Raw genomic sequence first — 22,245 nt, 5'->3', positions numbered from 1 at the left:
CATGTGCTGCCCCACCTGGATGATGCGACGGCAGCCGTAGTGCACCAGAACGCTCCCCACACATCAGCTATCGGTGGGGAGGAGAGCAGAGTGATGAAGCCAATTCATAGATTGGGATTATAAGGAGGCCATGATTGGTAAAGGCCAATGGGAAATGTGGTCAGGACGCCTGGGTTACACCCCTATACCCCTATATGAGGCTATACTGTCTGAATGTGCACTAGGATGTCTACTGCTTCTCTGTTGGAGAATTGTCCACAAAAGGTTTCATCTCCACATTCGAATTTCAGTGAAAAGCGGAATCCAATCGAAATAACTATGCGCTCTTTCTACATATTTACGGTAGTTTACTTGGGCTGAGTCAGACGTTACGTTCTACGTGCCCGAGTACGTCGTTGCGTGCGCACGAACAACAGCGCGCTGAAATTCAAAGCTGAACTGCAGCGGGACCGTTTGGGAAGGCAGGTTATATACTGGGAAAAGGTGCCTGCATTAAATAAAAACAAAGCAGCACACGTTCAACGGAGAAGAAGTTGCGTTGCATCAATTCCTGAAATAAATTGTTTTCATCTTCGAAAAGCACCGTCGTGCGGATGGACCCCTTCATTGAGGTGAGTGCGGTTGTTTTGGTTTAGTTTTCAGAAAGTCCGTTGAAGAGAGAAAAGTTCAGAGTCTTTTTTGAATTTTATGCAGTTCAAGCGTAATTAAACTAAGTATCCAGCTAAAAGAGTGTCATTCTTAGTACACTAATTTGACACGTTTGGTTATTTTCTAATATATCACGTACTAATAATAACTCTGTTTTCTCATAGGCCTGAAAGCGGCTGTGATTTATTGTTTGAAGCAGCGTAACTGCTTATATGTAGAACTTTTAAACTGAAATAAACAGGACTGCCCGAGCTAAAAAGGCTGAAACAGGGCGGTTGGCACGTTGTTGTGTGCTTCGGCAATTTCGGGCAGTCCTCCATGCCGCCTAGTAGCATTAAGGTTAGCAGCGGGAGATCGGGGTCTGGGGGTCAGATGGTCACTAGTCTGGCGGGGCTCTGAACAGGCTGGCCCTGCAGGAGGCGTGAACACAGATCAGCTGACCCAGCGCCGAGGAGATCCGCCTGCACTGCAGCCCCTGAGCTCTCAGTTCGGGCTTTTATTAACCGGGGCGTTTCAGCTGCGCTCGGATTCGTTAGTGAGAGAGTCGACAGGGGTGAGCGAACCTGTTGAATGTCAAGCATGGTGAAAACCAAGGAAAAACAAAGTAAGCATGCTTTGTTGATGTTGTACCTGCTGACGCAACGGAATCATGTATTCGATTTTTAAATTCCGTCGAACGTGGGTCATATTTCAGCTCTTTTATTTTTACAGTACATGCCTATATGTTATTCAGACTGTTTCAGCTGGTTTCTGTCAGGTAAGGTCATTTACTGAGTGTAAGAATAATTCTGAATCTAGAAAATAGCCTCTTTTGTGCAAAATACCATCGATTGAGCCCAAGATTTGAAGGTGTTTTGACATAAGCGGCAAGGTACATTCAGACGGTAAACCATTAGTACAACTTTTTGTCTTGTGTCTGGATATCTTCAGATTTAATTTGAGCTTTTAAAAAGAAGTTGTCAACCAGAAAGGCTCTTGTAGAATCCCTGACCTGTAACCTGCCTCGTTTACATAGAGCGCACCACTTCTGCACAAATTACTGATGGAAACAATTATAGAACCTTCCCCTATTTACAATTCAGAAGCAAATATCTACTGACTTAAAGTTATGGTGATGTTGTTAGGGCAATATGAACCATAATTATTTATAAAGGCCTGTCATGCGGTGGCTCTGTGGCTCAGGATCTGGGCCTGTGGCTGGAAGGTTGCCAGTTCGTATCCTGGGGCCGGCAGAGGAATCCTACTCCGTTGGGCCCCTGATCAAGGGCCTTAACCCCAACTGCTCCAGGGGCGCCATTAAATGGCTGACCCTGCGCTCTGACCTCAGGCTTCTCTCCCTGTCTGTGTGTCTCATGGAGAGCAAGCTGGGGTATGCGAAAAGACAAATTCCTCATACAAGAAATTGTATACGGCCGATAAAGTGATCTTATCTTATGCTTGCTTCCTCGATCCGTGTTCACTAGCTGCTGTCTCCAGTAATGCTGCTGTTTCCTAACAGAAGGTTGCAGAGCGTACCCGTGCCCGCCAGCTGTCGATACAGAAGCAGATGGCAGAGCGAGCGGGAGAGGAGGAGGGTGGGGTGGCGCGGAGCCCCCTGAAGAGGCTGAGAGACCCTCTGTCAGATGGCGAGCAGAGCAGGAAGTCTGAAGCACCTGGTGAGAAGATCTGCCAGGGCCGTGGCACGGAAACGTCTTGATGTTGCCTCCTCCTGTTGATCCCAGGTTCCCAGGAGACAGCTTTTACATATGATCGTTTAAATGTGAATGATGGTGTTTTCCGTTTCTGTTAATGAACACATCTTTGGACCATTGCCTTTTGATGCGGCACGTCTGATTGAGACACGAGACGTGGCGCTCAGTGTATTACATCGGTGCAGTCTGTTATTGACCATTGACGTTGGCACACGCAAGTTTCCCTTTTGATGCAGCGATAGAGTAGCTGCTACTATTTTATTTGATTTTAGCACATCGCTTTTGCTCCTTGAAGGTCCATGTCTCTCCCCGGTATTTGACCTCTGGGCCCCTGGAACAGGACACCATGCAGCTTCTCAGAGGCTTGGTCTGTTCATCATTAGGGCGTGTTCCACACCTTTGTTTGTTTTCTTCCTCTAACACATGCAGTCTTTTTCAGTCCTTCAATTTCCCCACTTGACCATCTCAGTGCAATTCTTAGCTATTTTTGCAACTACACCATATTTCAGTCCAGATATTGGATGAGCTCCTGCTCTGGACTCTAGAAGAACGTTTAAATAACTTACGTTATTGTCTAATCCTATTTTCAGGCTTTATGTTAATGGTAAACATGCTTGAGAGATGAGGCGAGTCATTATGTTTACCAGTAAGTACAGTATGTGTATAATATTAAGTCAGTATTCCTGCAGAAACTCACAACCTGCTGTCTTCCTAGTATTAAAAGACAAAAAGTGTAGCAAGTCTGTTTGTCATGTCCGTGGGCCCATCAAAATCTTGCAGGTATAGCCCCGTTCCTTTTAACAAGATGGAGCCTAGAGGTCCCTGTGTTTCCATTGCAGAGCCTCAAGAGGTGTTCAAGAGGCGTTGCTATGATGTGAGTGGTGATGAGAATCTGAACCCCATGGAGCAGGCCAGGTCGCCCTTGAAGCCTCTCCACCGGCAAGTGGAAATGGTGGTGAAGCCCGACACCCCCGCAGTCGCTTCCATTAAGTCACGCATGAACACGTTGGCAGCACAGCGGCAGCAGTGGGACACAGAAGGTGACGGTAATGCACTGTACCAATAAGGTTTCAGTACTTCCCACAGTGGTTTGGAGTCCGATCGATTAGGAGGTGATCAAGTCTGTGGGTTATAAAACCTTCGTGTTTTCTTTTTCAAACCTAAACAGCAATTTGCAACATAATATTTAATGTGCAGTGTTATTCTTCAGTGTTTCTAAAACATTTGTGTTGTATTTATTTGAGGACTTTGACAGCTACAATATTCTCAATGGCGTGTCCGACACTATATCCCCAGCCTTATACACAGTATTGTTCATATTTATTCAAAATTAAGAAAACCTTATCTGAATGTTTTTTAATTTATTGCTAGTTTAATTTAAGATGTACTGTGGATCAGAATTACAGTAGTAATGCATCTCATTTAAAGTTCACATGATAAAATAATGAACTTATCAACACATTTCTTTTGCCACCTAATTGGACTGGGGATAATCACAAAATTGTTTCACGTGTTTATAGATTTATCATGTATTGGCTTTTCTCCTCAGCCCAGCCTTTTTAAAAAAAGAAGCATGCTAACTTTAAAATATTAAGCAATGATAACTCTCACTTTGTATTGATTTGTGTTTATTTTCTAGTATCAAATTTGGATTGTGTTGTTTTTCAGGTGACAGTGTGGAGAACCCTTCCTCTGTTTTCTCAGAGGAGGCTCCGGTGGGCTTGCCAAGGAGCTGCGTCTCAGGGAGAGACCTCTGTTCCCTCTCAAGCGTCGGCATGTTGGAGGATGAACCCAGCGCTGTCAGTGGGCTGGAGGATCAGAGCGGAGACCAGGCTGCGCTGGAAACGGCTGTCAGAGTGAGTGAGAGACAACCCACTGGGCCTCCACAATAAATCATTCGCAGCTTAAATGTTCAGTGTAAAATCCTGGGTGTCATCTTGAATGTTTTTGTCTTCTGCACAATATTTGAAATTAGGTGATCTCACAGCATTTCTCTCAGAAGGACAGTGGGGAACTGCTGAACACCTCTGGCAGTGACAGAAGTATAAGTTCGGAATTTAGTCTTATTGGTGAGTTTCTGATCACTATTATTGATTCAAAATGCATCACAATTTTTCTTAAATCATGACAGTTTTTCAGCCACAAGGGAGTTTAAGTGATTCCTTGATGAATCCTTAACATGATATATTTTCTATTAATCTTTTTCCACAATCCTGCTTACTCTTGGATTCGTGAGGCTATCGTATTTTGAAATAGAAGTGTCTTGGAGGGGTTATTATCCACTAGATGATAAAATGTTTTTCCTTGGAGTGAATTGATTGTTGGGAAGGATAATAAAGCCCAGTTTGTGGGAAATTTAACAGATTGGTTGAAAATATTTTGCGTCCAAGTACATTCAGTTGGTCGTGTTGCTGTTCTCTTCTTCCTCAGGTGATGTAGAATTTCGCTCTCGAGTGGAGAGATTTGAGGCAAGGACCCCAGCAACTGAGCCCATAGCACCCACCTCTCGGCCCCACTCCCAGTCTTCCATTGCCAGGACCATCCAGGAGAAGCTGCTCAACAGCCAGGGGTCAAGTGTCTCAAAGGCCAACCGCCTCCGCAAGGTCAGGTTCAAATCCAAAGAGCAATCCTCCGCAAGATTTTGACTGGTTACTGAGTGTCCTGGGGATTTATTTAGTCTTTGGGGAGAACTGAATTGAAATTGATGGTGCTATGGTGATTTTGTGCGCAGTGCCATAGGTGTGACTCATGGTAATGATTTTGGCTTTGGCCCAGGAGCGCGAAGAAGAGCTGAGATTGGTGAGGTTGCAGTCCAAGAGTGACAACATCTGGAAGAAGAATGATGCCGAAGCATCGCTTATGGAGGATGCAGTGGTGAGTATGAGTAACCTTCCAGTGCAGTGGTGAGCCAGGGTAGACATTTGCTTTACAATTAAGGCAAGACTGTATTGTGACATTCGATGTCTGGTTGGTACAGGATTGACGTCATGGTCTTTAAGGTCATGGAGGCTCAGAGTTGGTAATGGAAATATGGTACTAAAATCATGGTCATGGTAAATCTGGGAATCATAAGGGGAAGGAGAAGCATGAGAATGGCAGCAGTGAACTGATCGTTTTGGATTCCATTTTTTACCTGTAAATTGTTACATTTTGTATTCTATAAAAAACCAAGCACCACATCTGTATACAGTGTTGCAGTCTGGCTTCTCCTGGGAAGCAGACCGGCAGTTTAATTCAAGCCTGTGAAACCTTTGAGAGCTTTGTTTAGGTTCTAAATGCTTAATGATCCTAGTTTCTTAATGGATTTCAGTCCACTCCAATAATGTGGTTAGGAAGTATGTTTCAGATTCTCACTGCTCCTTATGCATGTTTTCTGTCCTGAATGCTGCAAACCTTAAATTCCACCTATCCCTGGTGTCATGTTTCACTGCTCATCCTGAAGAATTCTTAGAAACCACACTCGTTGATGAACTAAACCAACCAGTCTAAGAAGGCGTGTAGGGATGCTAAGTGCAGCTTGTTGCAGGTGACTCCTGGTTTGACTCGAATAGTAGAACGGAACAAGAGAACCCATTGGCTACCTCTCCGTCCCATAGACGTAAGTTTACCACTGGTGGTGGTAAGGTGTTGAGAACGAGGGGCACGAAAAAGCGCTTGAATGTTTACATATTAAGCCTCAATTCTTTAATTACTTGGTGCTTCATATTCTAAGGCAATCATTTGATTTTTAGAAAACCATCTTTGTTAAACTGTTGAAGACAAACCTGCTTTTTGAACGAAGAATTCATTCGGACAAGAAGTTATTGAAGGTTTTTGTAGTTTTACTTTTAAAACCTACATATAATCATACATTGTTTTTGCTTTTTCACATTCTTTCATATACAGAACTATGAAGGTCTGTAGGAAAGGCAGGGGTTCACTGGAAACTGAAGCTAGTCAATATCCCTTTGTTCATGGTCTCTCACACAGAAGGTTTATGAATATATTCTTCTTTAACAGGATCAAAAACCACAGTAGTGAGCTGATTTGCCAATTTCAGTCTTTGAACTTCTGATGCACACTGCTGCTCTGCTTGTACCACAGTGTTATTAAATCCCTCCAAACAATATCATAAGCCCCAGGCATTTCTAACAGAGTCTGCACATACCTCCTCCATCCTAACTACTACTTTGTGCAAATTTTGCACATAACTTTAACTTAACTTTAAATTAACTTTGAACCACGATTGATAAATTGCTGAATTTACACGTGTTTAAATTAAGTTTCATGCTTTTCTTTATGTACTTTTTTTATTCTTCAAAAATTAATTCACTTTAAAATATGCTACTACTGACATAATGGCACTAATATTAAGTATTAGTGCAGCCAGTATAATAGAAAAAATGTAAACCACATACAGAACATACATTATGTAGAAATTTACAACGGGTCTCTCTGTTGTAATTTGGCCATATGTGGCGTATTACCTGGTGTGCTTGCAACATAGGAATGTTTACCCAGAGAAGGGCTTTTGTCTCTCTGCTTCCAAATCCTAACTATTCTGCTGGGCAGTGGGCTGTTTCCATGAGCACTGTGTGTAGCTGTTAATGTGATGTGCTGCAGTATGAGGAGTCGAGGAGGCGCCATGATGAGACTTTGAACAGCGTGAGCAGTGAAGTGCCCTCGGAGGTGCAGGAGGACAGCCTGCTGGAGCTGTCCCCTGAGGTGGACCTCTGCACCAGCGCCGGCAAAGACCTGCAGCCACGAGATGAGGGTGAGATGTCAACCTAAATGAAGATATAGTAATTAATTGTGCCTTTGCTTGGCTCTTAGCTGCTTTTATCTCCATTTAGCCAGTTTAAATGTATTTGCCCATAGTGGAGATCGGGGTACGAGAACTTGAATAGACTGTGTAGGTCGCCTGAAAAGCAATGCATGGAACATAAAACTGGAAAGACAGACCTCCTGTCTTTTTCCTTTTTTTGGACACTTTCTAATTGGATTTCAAACTTTTTTTAGGCTCTTTCATTACAGCTTAGAAGTAATTTATCATGCAAAGTGTAAAAGACTGCAGATGTAAACTACTTTTAAATAAGTTGTCCCTTTGAACACCAAGAAGCCTATATCATTGTATGCCAATTGGATTTTGTTGCACTCAGGGTGACTAGACTAATGCAAAACATAGCTCCCTCTGGCATCTAGTGGTTGACAGTGGTCATGGTTTTCAAGTTTTCTTTTTTTATTGCCTATTTCCTGGTGGGTAAGCTGTTGCTCGTGAATGTAGTTGCAGTTCATTGAAACAGTTAAGCTTTGGGAAACACTTTTTGCCTTTAGGGGAAAAAATCAATATCAGATATTTGTTATATTAGAACATCTGCTTAGCTGGAGGTACTGTTAGCCTGTACCCACAAATCTTTTTTTTTTAGTGACTGTATCAGTCAATTGAGTCATGCAGTTTTCTGGTTGGTTTCCCCTAGTATATACAACATTTTCTCATCCTCCTACATATGTTGTTTTTGGTATCTAAAAGGTTAAAATACTTAGTGTTGCTAACTTTTCAAAGTCTCAATTATAAGCTTCTAAATCTGTAACTTTCCTGTGTTCTGAATTTGCATTTTAACATGAGCATATTGCTTAAGATCCCACTGTAGAAAACCCAGAGGAGGGTGAGGCCATTCAGCGTGAGTCTCGGAGCATGAAGAAAGTGACCTTTGTCCTGGATCCCGAGATGATCGGTGATCGCTCTCACTCAGAGGCTGATTCCCAGGACAGCGAGAGGAAGGAAAGTGACACTGGTGAGCCTGCTAATTGAATAATTTCAGATTCACAGAAATATGCAGCATTACTATCTCTTGACCCAAGCTTTTCAAATCTCCCAAGGTAAACAAGGGTGGGCTTGCTCACTACCTAGAAATTTAAGACTCCAACAATAACTGCTGCTTTGTGTGATATTGGTAGACTAGTCGGATGGAGCACTTTCCCATCCTACTAGTCCAATTTCCCCCTACTGGACAAACATTTCTTGGTCATTAAAAATCCCATGGCACAGTTGTTACTCCAATGTCAACCTTGGTCAGTGTATCCTTTCCAAAGTTCTCCCTCAATTCTAATTGGTGAGCTAATTGCTCTTCTGCTATGTATGGCGAGATGATACGCCAGCAGCCATATCACTGCAACTGGCAACCCACTGAAGCTACATTGAGTTTCAAATTACAGTGGCAGTGATCCAGTTCACTAGAACAGCTTTATGTAAACCATTGGATTGTACCTTTCCTTGTCCTGCTACCTTATTAGTCTCGGATGCAGACCTGACCTCCCAGGAGGAAGAGCTGAATAGCTCAGAGATGATTGATCAAATATTTGAGGGGGTGCTGGATACTACCGAGGACGAGGTGGAACCAGACTGCGATGATAACGGCATGAGTAGTCGGGAAGAAACGGAGGAGCAGAGTGGGCAGCAAGTGACACAAGAGGGGAATGTGACAACGGAGAACTCCAATAACGAACAGGCAGATGATGAAAAGGAGAAGGCTGAGGTGGACAAGCATGGTGATAACAATGTAGATGAAGAGCTGACCTTTCCTCCTGGCTCCATTCTCTCTCCTTTAACAAAGTCTGTTGAGGCTGTAGTTACGCCACTGGTAAGATTGTGATGGTATTTGTCTTGTTCCATTCTGTTTTAAAGATCATGGTCATTTAAGCATTAATAGGTTAAAGTTCTATCTGGTCATGTTTTTTACTTGATAGATTCTGACATTATTTGAATTGATTGGCACAAAATTAAATGAGAAAACATTGCTTCCTATGAGAAATATTCATCCTTCTCAAAGAATGTGCTGTAGATAATGCTTTGCAGTAATTTTAATGCAAACTATTTTCAAGAACTCTTCCTTGTTACCTGTCACTGCTGCTTATTTTTGACAGCTCAGTCCTATTTCCCTCCTAGTATTTATGGTGGTTGGTTTTTCAGTCTCCTCTCAAATTTCCTAATGTTTCAGTATAGAAAAGTGAGATAGGAAATTAGTTTTAAATATATTGTTTACCACAGACAAAGTGTGTTTTTAGGGCCATTACCATACTGAACACAGCCACAAGAAGTCTTTCTGGTAATATTTTGCAGATCTGTTATTCTTGTCTTTAATTTGATTAAAAGTTTTTCTAATTACAATCCAAAAGTGATGTGTATGAGGCAGACTGAGGAGTGGAAATTGTCTACTTTGCTACCACCAAATTCTCCTTACAGCATGTAATGTTAATCAAGTGAGTAATTAATAGGAATGTGGATCTAATTTTTTTATATCTACATTAACTCACTGGGCTTTGCTCTGTGGCTCAAAAAGTGCATAGGCCCAGCACATTTTTCTGTTGGCTCCCTAATGACATGATTGTCTGTTCTTAGCACTTTGTTGGTAACCAACTTACACTGGGAGCTATGTCAGGCCTCTACCTATAATAGTAATATCTGAGATGCAGGGCTTATCTCACTTGAGTATTCTATAGCAGTGAGACTTTATGATTGACTCTACACTTAAAAAATGATAGGTTTTGACTGGACTAACAGACTGAGCTGTTTCATGTCACATGTTTCTCCATTCATCAGAGATTGATGTCTGGTGATGCACCTGGACCCATTCCCTTCCACCTGACACCCAGTGATCTGACGGAGACCCCTCCTCTCTACAGGTAAGGACTTGCTGCTGGAAAGTCTCTGCAAAGATAAAAACGTTGCTGAGAATGTATTTGGATCGGAGGCTTTGAAATAATATACATTTGTATGTCTGAAGCTTAGGCTTGTTATAACCAGGGTTGATACCTTTGCAAATTATGAATGAGAATCGGTGACTTCTTTGATGCATAGCTTAAATGATCACACTTTTCATAATTAAGGTAAGTGCTTTAATAGTACTTGATGGTGCATGCACTGTTGTACTGTGTTAACCGAATCTTCACGCATCTTCTATTATCGCAAGCGGTTGTATTCAGATCATCAGTCTTTTGAAATGTGTTCAGATTTGAACATTGTCTGATTCAAATATCCCTTGTGCATGATTAAAAATGATGCTGTCTTGATGTATGTTATTTCATTGTGTAAATTTTATAGTACAGCTGTAAAACCCTGTTTTTTTGTAATGGTCTTCACATTTGGTTATTTCTTGCTTGTAGTGAAATTTCAGTTTTTATCTGCACATGATAATCAGAAGATGGGAACAGTGAAAGTTGATTATATACTATTCCATTTTTTTTAAAGCATTGATGCTTATCGGAGCCTGCGGCAAAGTACTCTACGCTCCTACAACAGTGTGACTCCTACAACCAACAGGAAGGCCACAGAGCAGACTCGGACTGCTCAGCCTCACAGTGTCAAGGAGAAGATCAAGGTGAGCGAAGAGCCTCTAGCTGTGCTCTCCTGGGTCTTACTCACATTTTTACATCTTAAAATCGATCACATTTGTAGGCCATCAAAACAATCATTGCGTTTTACTTGTTCAGTCAAACTATGTAGGACATTTTTCCTTAAACGTTTTTTTTCATTTGGGTTGGATTGGCTTTTTCCAGCAATACGTGATTAAAATGAAGCCATGAATTTCCACGTAATTCATCTACACCAACCACAATCTACATTTCTTATTCCTTCATGGTATTATTTCCTAAAATGGTAGACCCTGAGTTTAACTGTACAGTTGTAAAGTATAATGTGCTTCAAAGCAATGCCCATGAATCGTTGCCATTTTTCTGCACTTTGTCTGAGCTTCTTATTCTATAATTGAATGCCATGACAGTGCTGTTTGCTGTTTCGGCAAATTCAAATTGGCATTTCGTTTTAATTAAAGCAATTTTGCCATTCAGTAAATTATATTTATTAAAAGCTCTATTAAAGCCATATATGTAAAGCAAGAACCATTACCTTAAACATAGTTTTGTAGAATTAACTTTAGAACTAAATATTGTACTCCGTGATATATACACACACTTACATAAATGCATGAAAAGCATCCATAATTCTGTGATGGAATTCTTTTATTGGTAGACATGATTTGTGAATGAAAAGTTTGACACTGTTCAAAGGTAGAAGAGTGTACAATTCTTACTATTGCTGCCGATACCGTCTGTGGCATCATGATTGTTTTGTTGCTGGTTGTAGATTCTGAATGAAGAGATTAGCAAACTTCAGACCATCATCTATCAGACTACCCAAGCGCTGAACTGCTGCACTGATGAGGAGCACGGGAAGGGCTCGCTGGAGGAGGCCGAGGCCGAGAAGCTGCTGCTTGTGTCCAGTGAGTCCCCTTGCATGTCCTGCTACCCCTGCTGGTACTGGAGGTGTACATGTGAGGCTGTTGTAAACACTATAGGAATAACAACATGCAACGCCTGGTGTTTATTTGCTTTGCCAACTTTGTAAACACATTTCCCAGTTTTGTGTGACTTTAAAAATGTACATTAGATTAACATAAGAGGATAGTAAGGGTTCAAATGTGATTGCAATGTGGCCTCTAAATAATCTTTGGAGAATTTAGGCTTAAAATTCAAGTTTCTATAGCACTGTCCCCACTTAATAGGAGTACATTACAAAAATTTCATCGAATATGTTTTAATGTAACAAAACTTTTATTACACTTTTTGAATTTTCATCATTACTTAGATCATGTAAGCCAGGCTTAGTTTCAAATCTTGTTTCTTTAAAGTAAACAATTTATGATGAGGGATTTTAGAATTTGTTGAGCAAATTGTTCATATGTTGCTTGGAAAACAACATTGTACATCACTTTTTTAAAGATAAGAAAATCCAAGATTTGCAAAACCAAACAAGTTGGTTGAGTGTAATATTGGGATGGCTTACTATGTTTTGGTCTTTGCTTTATAGGGAAAAAACAGACTTTAGTCTAAAGCAAGAACAAATGTTCTGAATGTTGACAACTGAGAGCTCTGTGTATGTTTGTATCCACCAGTGGAAAAGCGCCTCTCTCTGCTGTCTGAGTTGAGCCGTTTGAAAGAGCCAGGAGCCAGCGCTGGGTCCGCAGAGAGGGGCTTGGAGACGTCTCCCCAGGAGCCATGCAGAGGCACCCTGAGCATCTCTGATGTGCGCCTGCCGCTGAAAGTGGAGTTTGCCTGCTCCGCACGTACCAGGGCAGGTGAGCTTGTGGTGATTTTGTTTTGGTTGAAAATCAAAATTTGTGACCACCAAATAAACAGGTCTGACAGCTATGAAATGCTTATCTGATAATGCCAATTGCTGCATTGGTTTAAAGCACAGCCTTTTATCTGTAAGCTATTTTTTTCAGCTATAGAAATATCATTGGCAAAGCAAAACACAGTTTTGAAGCTGTTTGCGACTTGAGTATAAAATTAAAACTAATAAGAAATTCTGACGTTTAGGCTAAGTTTTACACTTGAAAAAAAATACAATTCTTATCCAGATGCCAGTATTTTGTGTGAAAAGGACTCTAGGATTTTGTTGCATTGTGAAAATTTTAGATGACAGCCTTCAGTTTCTTTCCGCTACTTTTGGCATGCCATCTCACTATTTATGCTGTAAGAATTTTAATTGTTACTTTACTATTTCCTGCTTCACAGGGCGACCGAGCCATTATTTCTTTGTGCTGATCCGTTATGGGTCCAGTAACATAGTAGCTACCCCCCTTGCCACAGCAGCAGATGCCAAGAATGGGGACACCATTGCTTTCCCCACCTCCATCACCCTGTGAGTACATTCACTGCCCTTCACGCACACCTCTAAACAAAAGAGGATGATACCTGGGTCATGTAGCCAATTTCATACATGGTAGCAAAATGACTCAAAGATTTTATCCGGCCACTTCACAAGAGAAGCCAAGGTATTGGCTTCAATAACATAGTTGGGCAGATTGTTCCTTATTCGCACAACCACTTTATCGTCACTTGTTTCCTCTGGTCTGTTCCTCCTGTAGAAGTCCGCCCCAGTGACTGTCTATGCCTTGCAGTTCCTCACCACCCTTCAGCCACGGCCATTCCTACACTGCCACTGTGTCTCATTTCCCCCTTCTTTTATATTTGATCCTTAAAAGCACCTGAATCTGATTTCTTGTTTTCGAACAGTTTTCTGTTACAAAGACAAATTTGTTTTGTGCTCTTTATTATAGACAGGATATTCGCCCCAACTTTGAAATTGATGTGGAGGTTTATAGTTTGGTAAGTAAAGAACATGTAAAACTAGAAACATGGCTTATAAATGTCATTTCTTTTATGTAAATAATTTCTCAGGTTCCTTCAGTTTAGAACCTGTTACTTCAACTTCGATGTTTTACTATCTCTCTTTCTTTGAAGGCCCTTTTATTATTCGCTTGTGAAAAACCATGTTGGAATAAACTGAAAAATTAGAACTTTCCATTCAATAGTAGTGTGCTGCTTATGAATTATGATTTAGTGAAGAATAGAAGGATGGGGAAAAAAATAATTTGCTGTGAATTTTGTCTTCCAGTCTCACACAACAAATGCATGTAATTCTGAAAGGAGACCTTCAAAATCTAAGGTAAGATAATTCAGTTATATGCCAGTAGAGGTAAATGATTGCAATTGTTGCCAGATTTTGGAGGATTCAGCTCATCTTAGTTCAACACCTGAAACTGGAATAAAATCTTCTATCCTAAGTAAAGACATTAGTATTGCCCTTGTTTTTATTCTGTATGAGAATTTCAAAGAAGTCTGAAGAACTTTTCATATTAAAAAAAGAATGGATATTTGAGGATTTTGTAGAGGTGGATTGGCTTTTTTTGCTTTAAGGCATACTGGGATAAATGTGGGCTATGCCTTTTTCATTGACTTCTTTAATGCAAGTAGTAAAGGACTGGAGTTGAGCCCCACATCCACACTTCCAGTGACAGAATGCAGACTGTTGTCTTCATCTTTCTCTCTTTAAAGCATGGGACTTACTGAAGACAGGTTTTCTGATCTGCCAGTCATACCATTGTTTATTCAGGGAAAATATTGTAAACTATTACCTTGGTCCTTAGTGCTGTGTAGTAGTTGAAGAGCTGGGATGTTCCCTACATTATACAGCTGTCAGATGGCAAAGCTTAGTAAGGTTGAAATAAGATGGGAAGAGTTACAATGGCCTGTGTTTCTACTGGATATAAAAATATTACAGATACAAAGGGTGGTTCTTTCATAATCTAGATTTCTTCTCTCTCCTCAGGTCACGCCTAAAAAGCTGCTTACCAACATCACTGTAAGTTCATTTTTTAATTCCACTCTTTTTACAAAATGCAATTTAATCTCTGCCCTTCTAACCACCCTAGTGTTGAAATATTAGTATACTGTATAGATGCTCATCTTATTTCTCTTTTCTTATTAACACTGTTATGTTGATGGTAAAAAAACATGTTGAAAATATGTATTTTTTTCATTTCAGAAATCAAATCATAACCAATCATGTAAGTTCAGATTTTTATGACTACAATGCCACAGGCCTTAGTTCATATAGGCTTTTGATCCTTTAGAAAACTTTCAAACCTGTGCTTATAAACTAACTGTTGAACCTCTATTATTTTGATGTATAATAACCATAAATCTTACAATTGTCAAATTACTGATTGCATTAAAATGTAGACAGTTTGTGATGTGTTAGGGCAGAAATGATATAGAAAGCAATTATATAGAAAGTATTGAATTTTCTGAATAATGCCTTCTTGCACTTTTTATAGAGCAATATAAAATGTAAGTTAATATTACACCAAAACTAGTTCTCTGAATACAACAGCAGTAAAGAAATCAGCGGAATATTACAGTATAGGTGCAGAAAACATTTGGTATTCATTCTGAAGAATTATTTTTTTCCACTCAGCTGCAGTTCTTCCAGCTTTGGGAAGCTCTGTTCGGGCCAGCAACTTTTCTCTGGTGGGATCTCATAAGATCACGCTAACTTCCCTTGGACAAAATAAGTTCCCTTTGGATAAGGTGAGAGGATCTACCTAAACCTGACATCTGTGCTCCACAGTGGCATTCAATATATTATACTGTCAATAAACCATAGCTTCGGGAGCTTATGTCTAAAATCTGGAAAGTTTTGAAGCCAGACAGACGCACCACTGCCTGATATGTTTTTCACATTAAATAGAGAATTATTCTGGATGTCTTTGAGCATTGCTTATGCTAATGACACACTAGGTATTGATCTCCTATGAAGGGGTAACCACCTTGAATGCACCCTGTGACCCATACCATGGTGACTTTCAAACCTTTTCAGAAATGTTTGCAAATAAGGAAGTGTCTGTCAGACCTTGTAGAATAAATCCAGTTTTATTCCATCTGTTTAAGCCGACATTTTGAAACTTTCAATTTTAAAGCTTAAAACCATCACTGGTTGAGAGGGTCAGATTTATCCAATAACTAAGTTTGAAAAATTGTATTTAATTGTATTTCATCATATGTGTAAAATACCTACTTAGGGTTTGACAATGTGGATCAAATTTTGTAACTAACTGGGTTTTTTTGCAGGTCACTACACCTTCAAAAGCTTTCCTGTTTCATTGATGTCCGATAATAAACTGATAATTTCAAGAAAAAACAAGAGTGGGCAAAGAATGCAGAGTTAATATCAGGAAATCTGCAACCTTAGATGCAGTTAAAGTATTCCTTTGACCATTTGTGTTCTGGTTGTTCTTTAATTCAAAAGGTGTCAGTTTTCCCCATATGCAATCTTTTGTGTGTGTACAGGTTTGCTGGTGTATTTGTTCAATCTGTGATTTGTCGTCCATTTTGTTTGATGTTGTAGAACCACACACTGTATTGCAGTTTCACTTGCTTGGGTGGAGACAGCCTTGGGGTTTACTGCATCTACTGACCTTCCTTAGGGTTCACGAAAGGCCTCAGTTTTTTTCACGGCTGAAAGTTTCTGGTGACGTAACCTTCCCTTGTGTTCTTTCTCTCTTCTCAATATAGATCAAATTTGATGGAAAAGTCAGGAAGCTACTGGGCGATGAATTTCAGGAGAAGGTTACAGTGGTTTTCTCACATTACACACTGACTGTTGGCTTACGCTGGATAATCTGGTGTGGTTTATTACCAAGTGTGGTCAGGAACTACAGCGGATGACTTGTAGTGTATAAGCCACAACTTCAGACTATCCTTTTTCTTCTGCATGCTGCTTGATTTTTTTTAATTTGGCTTAATACTGAAGTATCTTGCTTCTATTTCATTTTGAATTGTTGCTACGTGTGTCTTTATAGCAAATTTCTTACATGGGGAGGAAAGGGTAGAATTGTGAACTACTGTGTTTTTTGAGACAGAAAAAAATATCTTTTGAAATCCATGCTATCTTGTGTCTGTCAACAAAAACATATTTTGGGGAACATTTCGTTTCGTTTTTGTCTTGTGTATAACCTCTTTCCATGGCTTGTACATGAATGGTTTCTTGTTTTTGCTGTTTTTTTGGCAGCTGTAGCAATATCCTCTAGATCCTCTAATATTAACATCTGCTGATTTTCTGCTAACTGCATGTTTGTGGTGTTGATTAAAAAAGACCACACATAATAAATTCAGTCAGTTTCACATTTTTGTAAGCACCTAAAATGCGAGCATTTTGGAAATTTAAACCAACCTTTGTGAGGCATTGTGTATTTTTAGATACATGTTGTTCTCGGATAAGAGCAAGATGTTAATTCAATAAACAATATAAACTACTGAGAGTGGTCTTATAGGACCTTAATTTTATAAAGGTCATCTTAAATAATGAACTGACTTTTTGATTCGTCTTGGAAAGATCTGCAACAGGGCCCTATCTTTCCATGGTTACATTTAAAATCTTAACATAATTAATCTTTTTTACAGGTTCCATTTTTGTCCCCTCTGGAAGGGAACATTTACCTACGTCTTGCATGTCAGAGCCATTCTAACATTGAGCACAGAGGCTTTCTGGTAAGACAGGGTTAAAACCATGAGATGACTTCCATGAAGAGGAGGTAGCATCTAATACATAGTGAAGTCTATATCTTAGTGGCTTTTTGGGCTCAATATTCCAGTTTCCTGAGAATTATGGGACTCTTGCTCATCAAAGATGAGAACTGAAACTACAACCTCCTGACTAAAGATCCAATACCCCATACTTATCCCCCAGAATAGTGCTTTACAAAAAAGAAAAGTCAGGCTTTCCTTCCCTTTGCAATCTCTAAACCACATTTTAGAAAATGATCTGAAGACTAGGGACCAAGTCAGTTACTTCTTTCCATCCCAGTAAAACAAGCTGACAACCCTCATGCTTTCTCTGAGAGTGCTATTTGCAGCAGTAGTTTCAACCAGCTATTTCTGTGTTTCACCCAGACTATGTTTGAAGACATCAGTGGGTTTGGCGCCTGGCACCGCCGCTGGGTCTGTCTGGAACGTGGTAACCTGTCCTACTGGAACTACCCCAATGACGAGCGCAGCAAGGTATTTTCACATTCCCCCCCCCATTGGTGTGGACATAATCTCAGTAGACAACCTTTTGATCTTCAGTTGCGTTTAAACACGATGCATTCAGAGATCATTAGATAACTAGGAAATTATATTCTTATTGTAATAACTTTGACATTAGCACATGTACATCCCATGAAAAAAGGACTGAAACATGTTATGCAAGAATGTTCTTGATTCTAGAAACTCATTGTTAAGGACAAAGTAAATAGGTGCAAACTTGTCAGCGGTTCATACTACTGTTCATCATGCTTGAATTCTCATTTACTACTAATATGTACAGTACATGAAGGCTACTCAATTCATGACAAACAGGTATAACTGGTCAATAATTAAGCAGGCAATTGAATTTGGGCACAACTTGATATACATGTGCTTGAAATGATAATATAAAGCATTTGTTTTAAAAATAAGGGGTGGCATGGTGTTACAGTGGTTACTATTGCTGCTGCGCAGCTCTGGGTCCCTGTTCAATTCCGGACCCGGAATGCTATCTGCATGGAGTTTGTGTTCTTCCCATGTTCTCGTTGGTTTTGTCTGGGTCCTCTGGTTTCCTCCCACTGTCCAAAAGCATACTGGTAGGTTCATTGGCTTCTAGGAAAACTGGTGCTCGGTGTGAGTGTGTGCATGTTTGTCTGTGTCTTCCCTGTGATCGGCTGGCGTCCTGTCCAGGGTGTACCCTGTCTTGCGCCTCTTGCTTGCTGGGAAAGCCCTTCAGCTACCCTGCTGCCCTGAATTGGAAGAAGTGATTAGAAAATGGATGGATGTTTTAGAAATAGTCTTAATATGGTGGCACATTTTTAACATTTAGGTGGTTCATAATTATTAGCTTACAATATAAAAACAATTTATATGAAACACTGATGTACTGTGAATAAATACTTTCTGTGTGTTGAGGGTTTTTTACTTAAGAAAATACAAGGTCGTTTTGTGAGGTTCAGACTTTGATAAAATAGGTAGAATGTTTACCTCATGAATGTTGACAACATTATGAGGAAAACATCCTCATTGAGCATTGCAACTATTTTAGTACAATGTACTATCTTATTGTAGATATTTTGTTGATATGATGGCAGGTGAGTCTTTGGGGCAAAAATGTATATAGAACCTGGCTCAAAATTGTCTCTGTGACTTTGCAACTTTTTGTAAAATGGAATACTCATCTTTATATCATGTATGATCTTTCTCCTTGTATGAATTCAGCCAGCAGTTGGATGCATTAACCTGACCAACTGTACCAGCCAGTGTGTGAAGCCTGTGAACAGAGACTCCTGCGCACGCCCCAACACCTTTGAGCTGGTCAAGTTATCACAGCAGAAGGATGCGCGTGAGATTCTGTCCAAGTAAGATCTGTTTTTTAGTTTTGATAACTACTTTTAATGCTTGCCATACTCAGAAACTCCAGGCTGACTGTAGATGACATGCTCAAAGATGCATCAAGAACAAGCAACAAGAATAGTTCAAACTGGGTATGTTGTACAAGATTTGGAAATCTTTGCAGCCCACTTACATTCTCTTAGCAGAATCTGTTTTGTTTTATGGTCTTGCTATGCATTACTGAGTTGTAATTTCAACCATATGCACTGGTTTCCCAATAGGATTTATGGTTCCTGGTGATCTTGTGTTTTTAATACCAGCCATGTACTGCCTGTTGCTGAGAGACTTGATTAATCTGACCAGGGGGCTCCTAATATTTTGGGTAGCGAGTGTTTATAAGTGGACACTATCTGTGGCTTCAGGTGCTGGTTCTCAGCAGACACCAAGGAGGAACGTGAGGAGTGGATGGAGAAGCTGAACCAGGCACTGCTGGATCACAGGACCTGGAAGCCGGTGGTATCAGACCAACAGACCCGGCAGAGAGATGCTCCACAAGATATGTCGTTCACTAGTACCCATTCCAGGGAAAGTATCTTATAATCAGCTAACATCAAATGCCTGGTGTAATTGCTTTGAAGTTACACTACATTTGTAAATGTAAAACATTATATAACTATATATATTATTTAGCAGTAATTTGGGGTGAAGAATTATGAATATTAAATACCTTTGCAATATTCTTTAACTTGGACGTAACAAAACATGCCATGCAAAAGAAAATGATTTATGTTTTTAATTGCCTAGGATTGCTTCTTTCATGTACACTACTTAGTAGCTTTGTTTTGCAAAAAACATTTTGGAATTTGCACAATTTATTAATTTTACCTGGGACTGTGCATTTATAATATAGCACATGAAATCTGCTTAAACCAAAGATGGCTAAAGCACTAGGTCCTCTTTGCTCATGTGTGATACATTGTTATTTGTGATTAAGGAAAAATACAGATGTGGCAGAGTTAATGTAACCGCTGATGTAACGTTTAGGAGAATAGGCAGACCTGTCCAGGGATTTTAAAGAATATCTGAAAAAATAAATTAATAAACATTATGGGTGAGTAGATGGTTATATTTATAATTACAGAAAAAATCTAAAAATCCACAAGTAGTGCTTGAATTATTGCTTCACATAAGTAGTGCTTGAACTGCCATAATTCAGTGGTTCGTTTTCATTAGTCTTCATTTCTAAAGTTTTAGGTGTTGAATTCCTCCACAGCTCTCTATGGAGGGTTTTATCTCTTATGTGCTTGTAATCTGTAAAGTTATTACTGGACAATTGCATTTTACTGGACAGATGTATTTTACTTTCTTGTTAGCTTGTTTTGCAAAAGCCTTTCAGATCATCATTTTATTTTTTACTATACACCAGACCTATTGATCTGTTCCTTTGCTGGCACTTTTTGAATTGCCTAACTGCAATATAAAAAGAATGGTTAATGTCAGTGTCTTACAATGGAACCAGAATCCAGAAAATTCGAACCTATAATGTGGAGTAATGTTTTTGATAAATGTGTTCTTCTGCAATATAAATTCTGAAACTGCTATCTACTCTGCAATTCCTAAGAATTTGTTTAAATTAGTCAGTTATTGGATGACTCCTTGGTGCCATGTCAGGTATCGAACAACAGACCAAGCAGGGAACAACGAGATGTTGTTTGCTAGCACCCATTCCAGGAAGAGTATCATATAATCAGCCCACAACATGTGCCTGTAATTCAAGAGACAGGGCAAAGCCTCTATACGATGCCATGATGTTATGTGACAATGACAGTTTTTTCTGTCAGGCATTCGTTGAATAGGCTTAACTGAGAGGGATTTAAAATGTTTTATGTGAAGTGTAATATGTGCCATATTATACTGACTTGAATGGTTCACCTATAGCACTGCCATCATGAAGATGTTGGAATGCACTTTTACAGCCTGGGACTATTGCTTATCATTTGAAGTACAGTATAGTCTCTAGGAGCCATTTCTCTTTTCTGTACAAAGGTAGTGGAGTAGTGGTTCTCAGTTTTAGGGAAGACACTAATGGATACAAATTTACAGTATCTACCCCTTGGTTAAACAGTATGAAAGCTGCTCAGATCTAAGCTCCTAGGCTTTATACACTAAGCATTTCTGAAAGATGACCTGCAGAAGCTCTTTGCTTGTGAATTCTGTCTTGTTTTATGTATGTCTGTTGCATTCTTGTATAATCCCTGTATATTTAAAATCTATATACACAAAAATTAATAAAACTTGCTTGTTTTCAAAAGAACTACCTGTTTTTTTAGTCTTGCTCTTGGATTTAGTTAGCCATCAAGGTATGTTACTTCAGTGGCTGTTTACAACAGCTCCCAAACTGTGGAGGGCTTATTTTATGTAATGCATTTCAGTATAAAGTATAAATTCTGGATTTTTAATGTCAAGAACTATACACTGTGCACAGCTTACTGTGCTGTTTGTTCATAGTAGTCTTCAGTAATGCCATTTTTTTCTGATTTACACTGTGTTTTAGTATGGCAGACAAGCACTGTTACAAGCAGTGTTACTTGTTTTGTATTACTAAAACTAATTTCTATATACTGTATAGATCTGCTTTAATTGCTCTCTATTGGGGAAAACAAATTGTAAGTGTGCCAAATACAGAGAACAGTTTTGAATGCTAGAAGTCTGATTAGGTTAAATTTAGCTATGAAATGTGGAAAATGTAAAATTAAACTCCTTGCAATTATATTTAATCCTCATAGCCAACATTTACACACTACCCAACTACCATAAACATGAAGGTTAAGAAGGAGAGGAGCACGTTAAGGATTTTCAGTACTTCGATCGTGGAAAAAAAAATCACAAGGATTTTCTCATACGAAAACTACCTGATCTGATTAATGCGCCGAAATGAGATGTTGGTTGCTGTGTTCTGTTAAAGTGTTTCTTTAATATTATAAATTGTACATATCGCTTATCTGTTAATTGTATATAACTATCGTTGGGAACACGAATCGAGGTTGGTTTTCGGTTATTAATATAATTTGCCCATAAATCATTTTAAAGCAATCTTTAATTTTTTAATCCACCTAAATCGCAATTTTGAAGCGGACTTCACATCACTTTTAAGTTTTCTAAAAAACAATTCACAGATGGTGTA

The 22,245-nt window shown here is 39.5% G+C and overlaps 1 protein-coding gene across 4 annotated transcripts; it reads left to right on the top strand.

Moving 5' to 3' along the window:
* Nucleotides 1–388: 388 nt before the first annotated feature.
* On the top strand, nucleotides 389–21,369 carry anln2 (anillin, actin binding protein 2). Of its 4 annotated transcripts, none has more exons than XM_015367919.2 (26): nucleotides 389–611; nucleotides 2,147–2,303; nucleotides 3,179–3,379; nucleotides 4,008–4,195; nucleotides 4,315–4,408; nucleotides 4,770–4,942; nucleotides 5,115–5,213; nucleotides 5,866–5,937; nucleotides 6,942–7,092; nucleotides 7,958–8,113; nucleotides 8,613–8,959; nucleotides 9,919–10,001; nucleotides 10,567–10,696; nucleotides 11,461–11,596; nucleotides 12,269–12,451; nucleotides 12,894–13,020; nucleotides 13,439–13,487; nucleotides 13,777–13,827; nucleotides 14,491–14,523; nucleotides 14,707–14,728; nucleotides 15,139–15,251; nucleotides 16,236–16,289; nucleotides 17,124–17,210; nucleotides 17,613–17,720; nucleotides 18,948–19,087; nucleotides 19,484–21,369. In XM_015367919.2, the coding sequence occupies exons 1-26, from the start codon at nucleotides 594–596 to the stop codon at nucleotides 19,659–19,661; spliced, it is 3,150 nt and encodes a 1,049-aa protein (XP_015223405.1). In that variant the 5' UTR covers nucleotides 389–593; the 3' UTR covers nucleotides 19,662–21,369. The 4 variants fall into 4 exon arrangements, with proteins under 4 accessions (XP_015223405.1, XP_015223404.1, XP_015223410.1 ...); XM_015367918.2 differs by having other exon boundaries at nucleotides 3,179–3,385; XM_015367924.2 differs by lacking the exon at nucleotides 5,866–5,937 and having other exon boundaries at nucleotides 3,179–3,385.
* Nucleotides 21,370–22,245: the final 876 nt, after the last annotated feature.

Source organism: Lepisosteus oculatus, chromosome 20, assembly GCF_040954835.1.
Source record: "Lepisosteus oculatus isolate fLepOcu1 chromosome 20, fLepOcu1.hap2, whole genome shotgun sequence".
NCBI classification, from domain to species: Eukaryota; Metazoa; Chordata; class Actinopteri; order Semionotiformes; family Lepisosteidae; genus Lepisosteus; species Lepisosteus oculatus.
Note: the sequence above shows the minus strand (reverse complement) of the source record. Positions and strands in the feature narration are given on the sequence as shown.

Coding starts and splice junctions, on each gene's coding strand:
- anln2 (XM_015367918.2), top strand. Junction 2,304..3,178: donor CAGGAAGTCTGAAGCACCTG/GTGAGAAGATCT, acceptor TTTCCATTGCAG/AGCCTCAAGAGGTGTTCAAG. Junction 14,729..15,138: donor ATCAAATCATAACCAATCAT/GTAAGTTCAGAT, acceptor TTTTCCACTCAG/CTGCAGTTCTTCCAGCTTTG.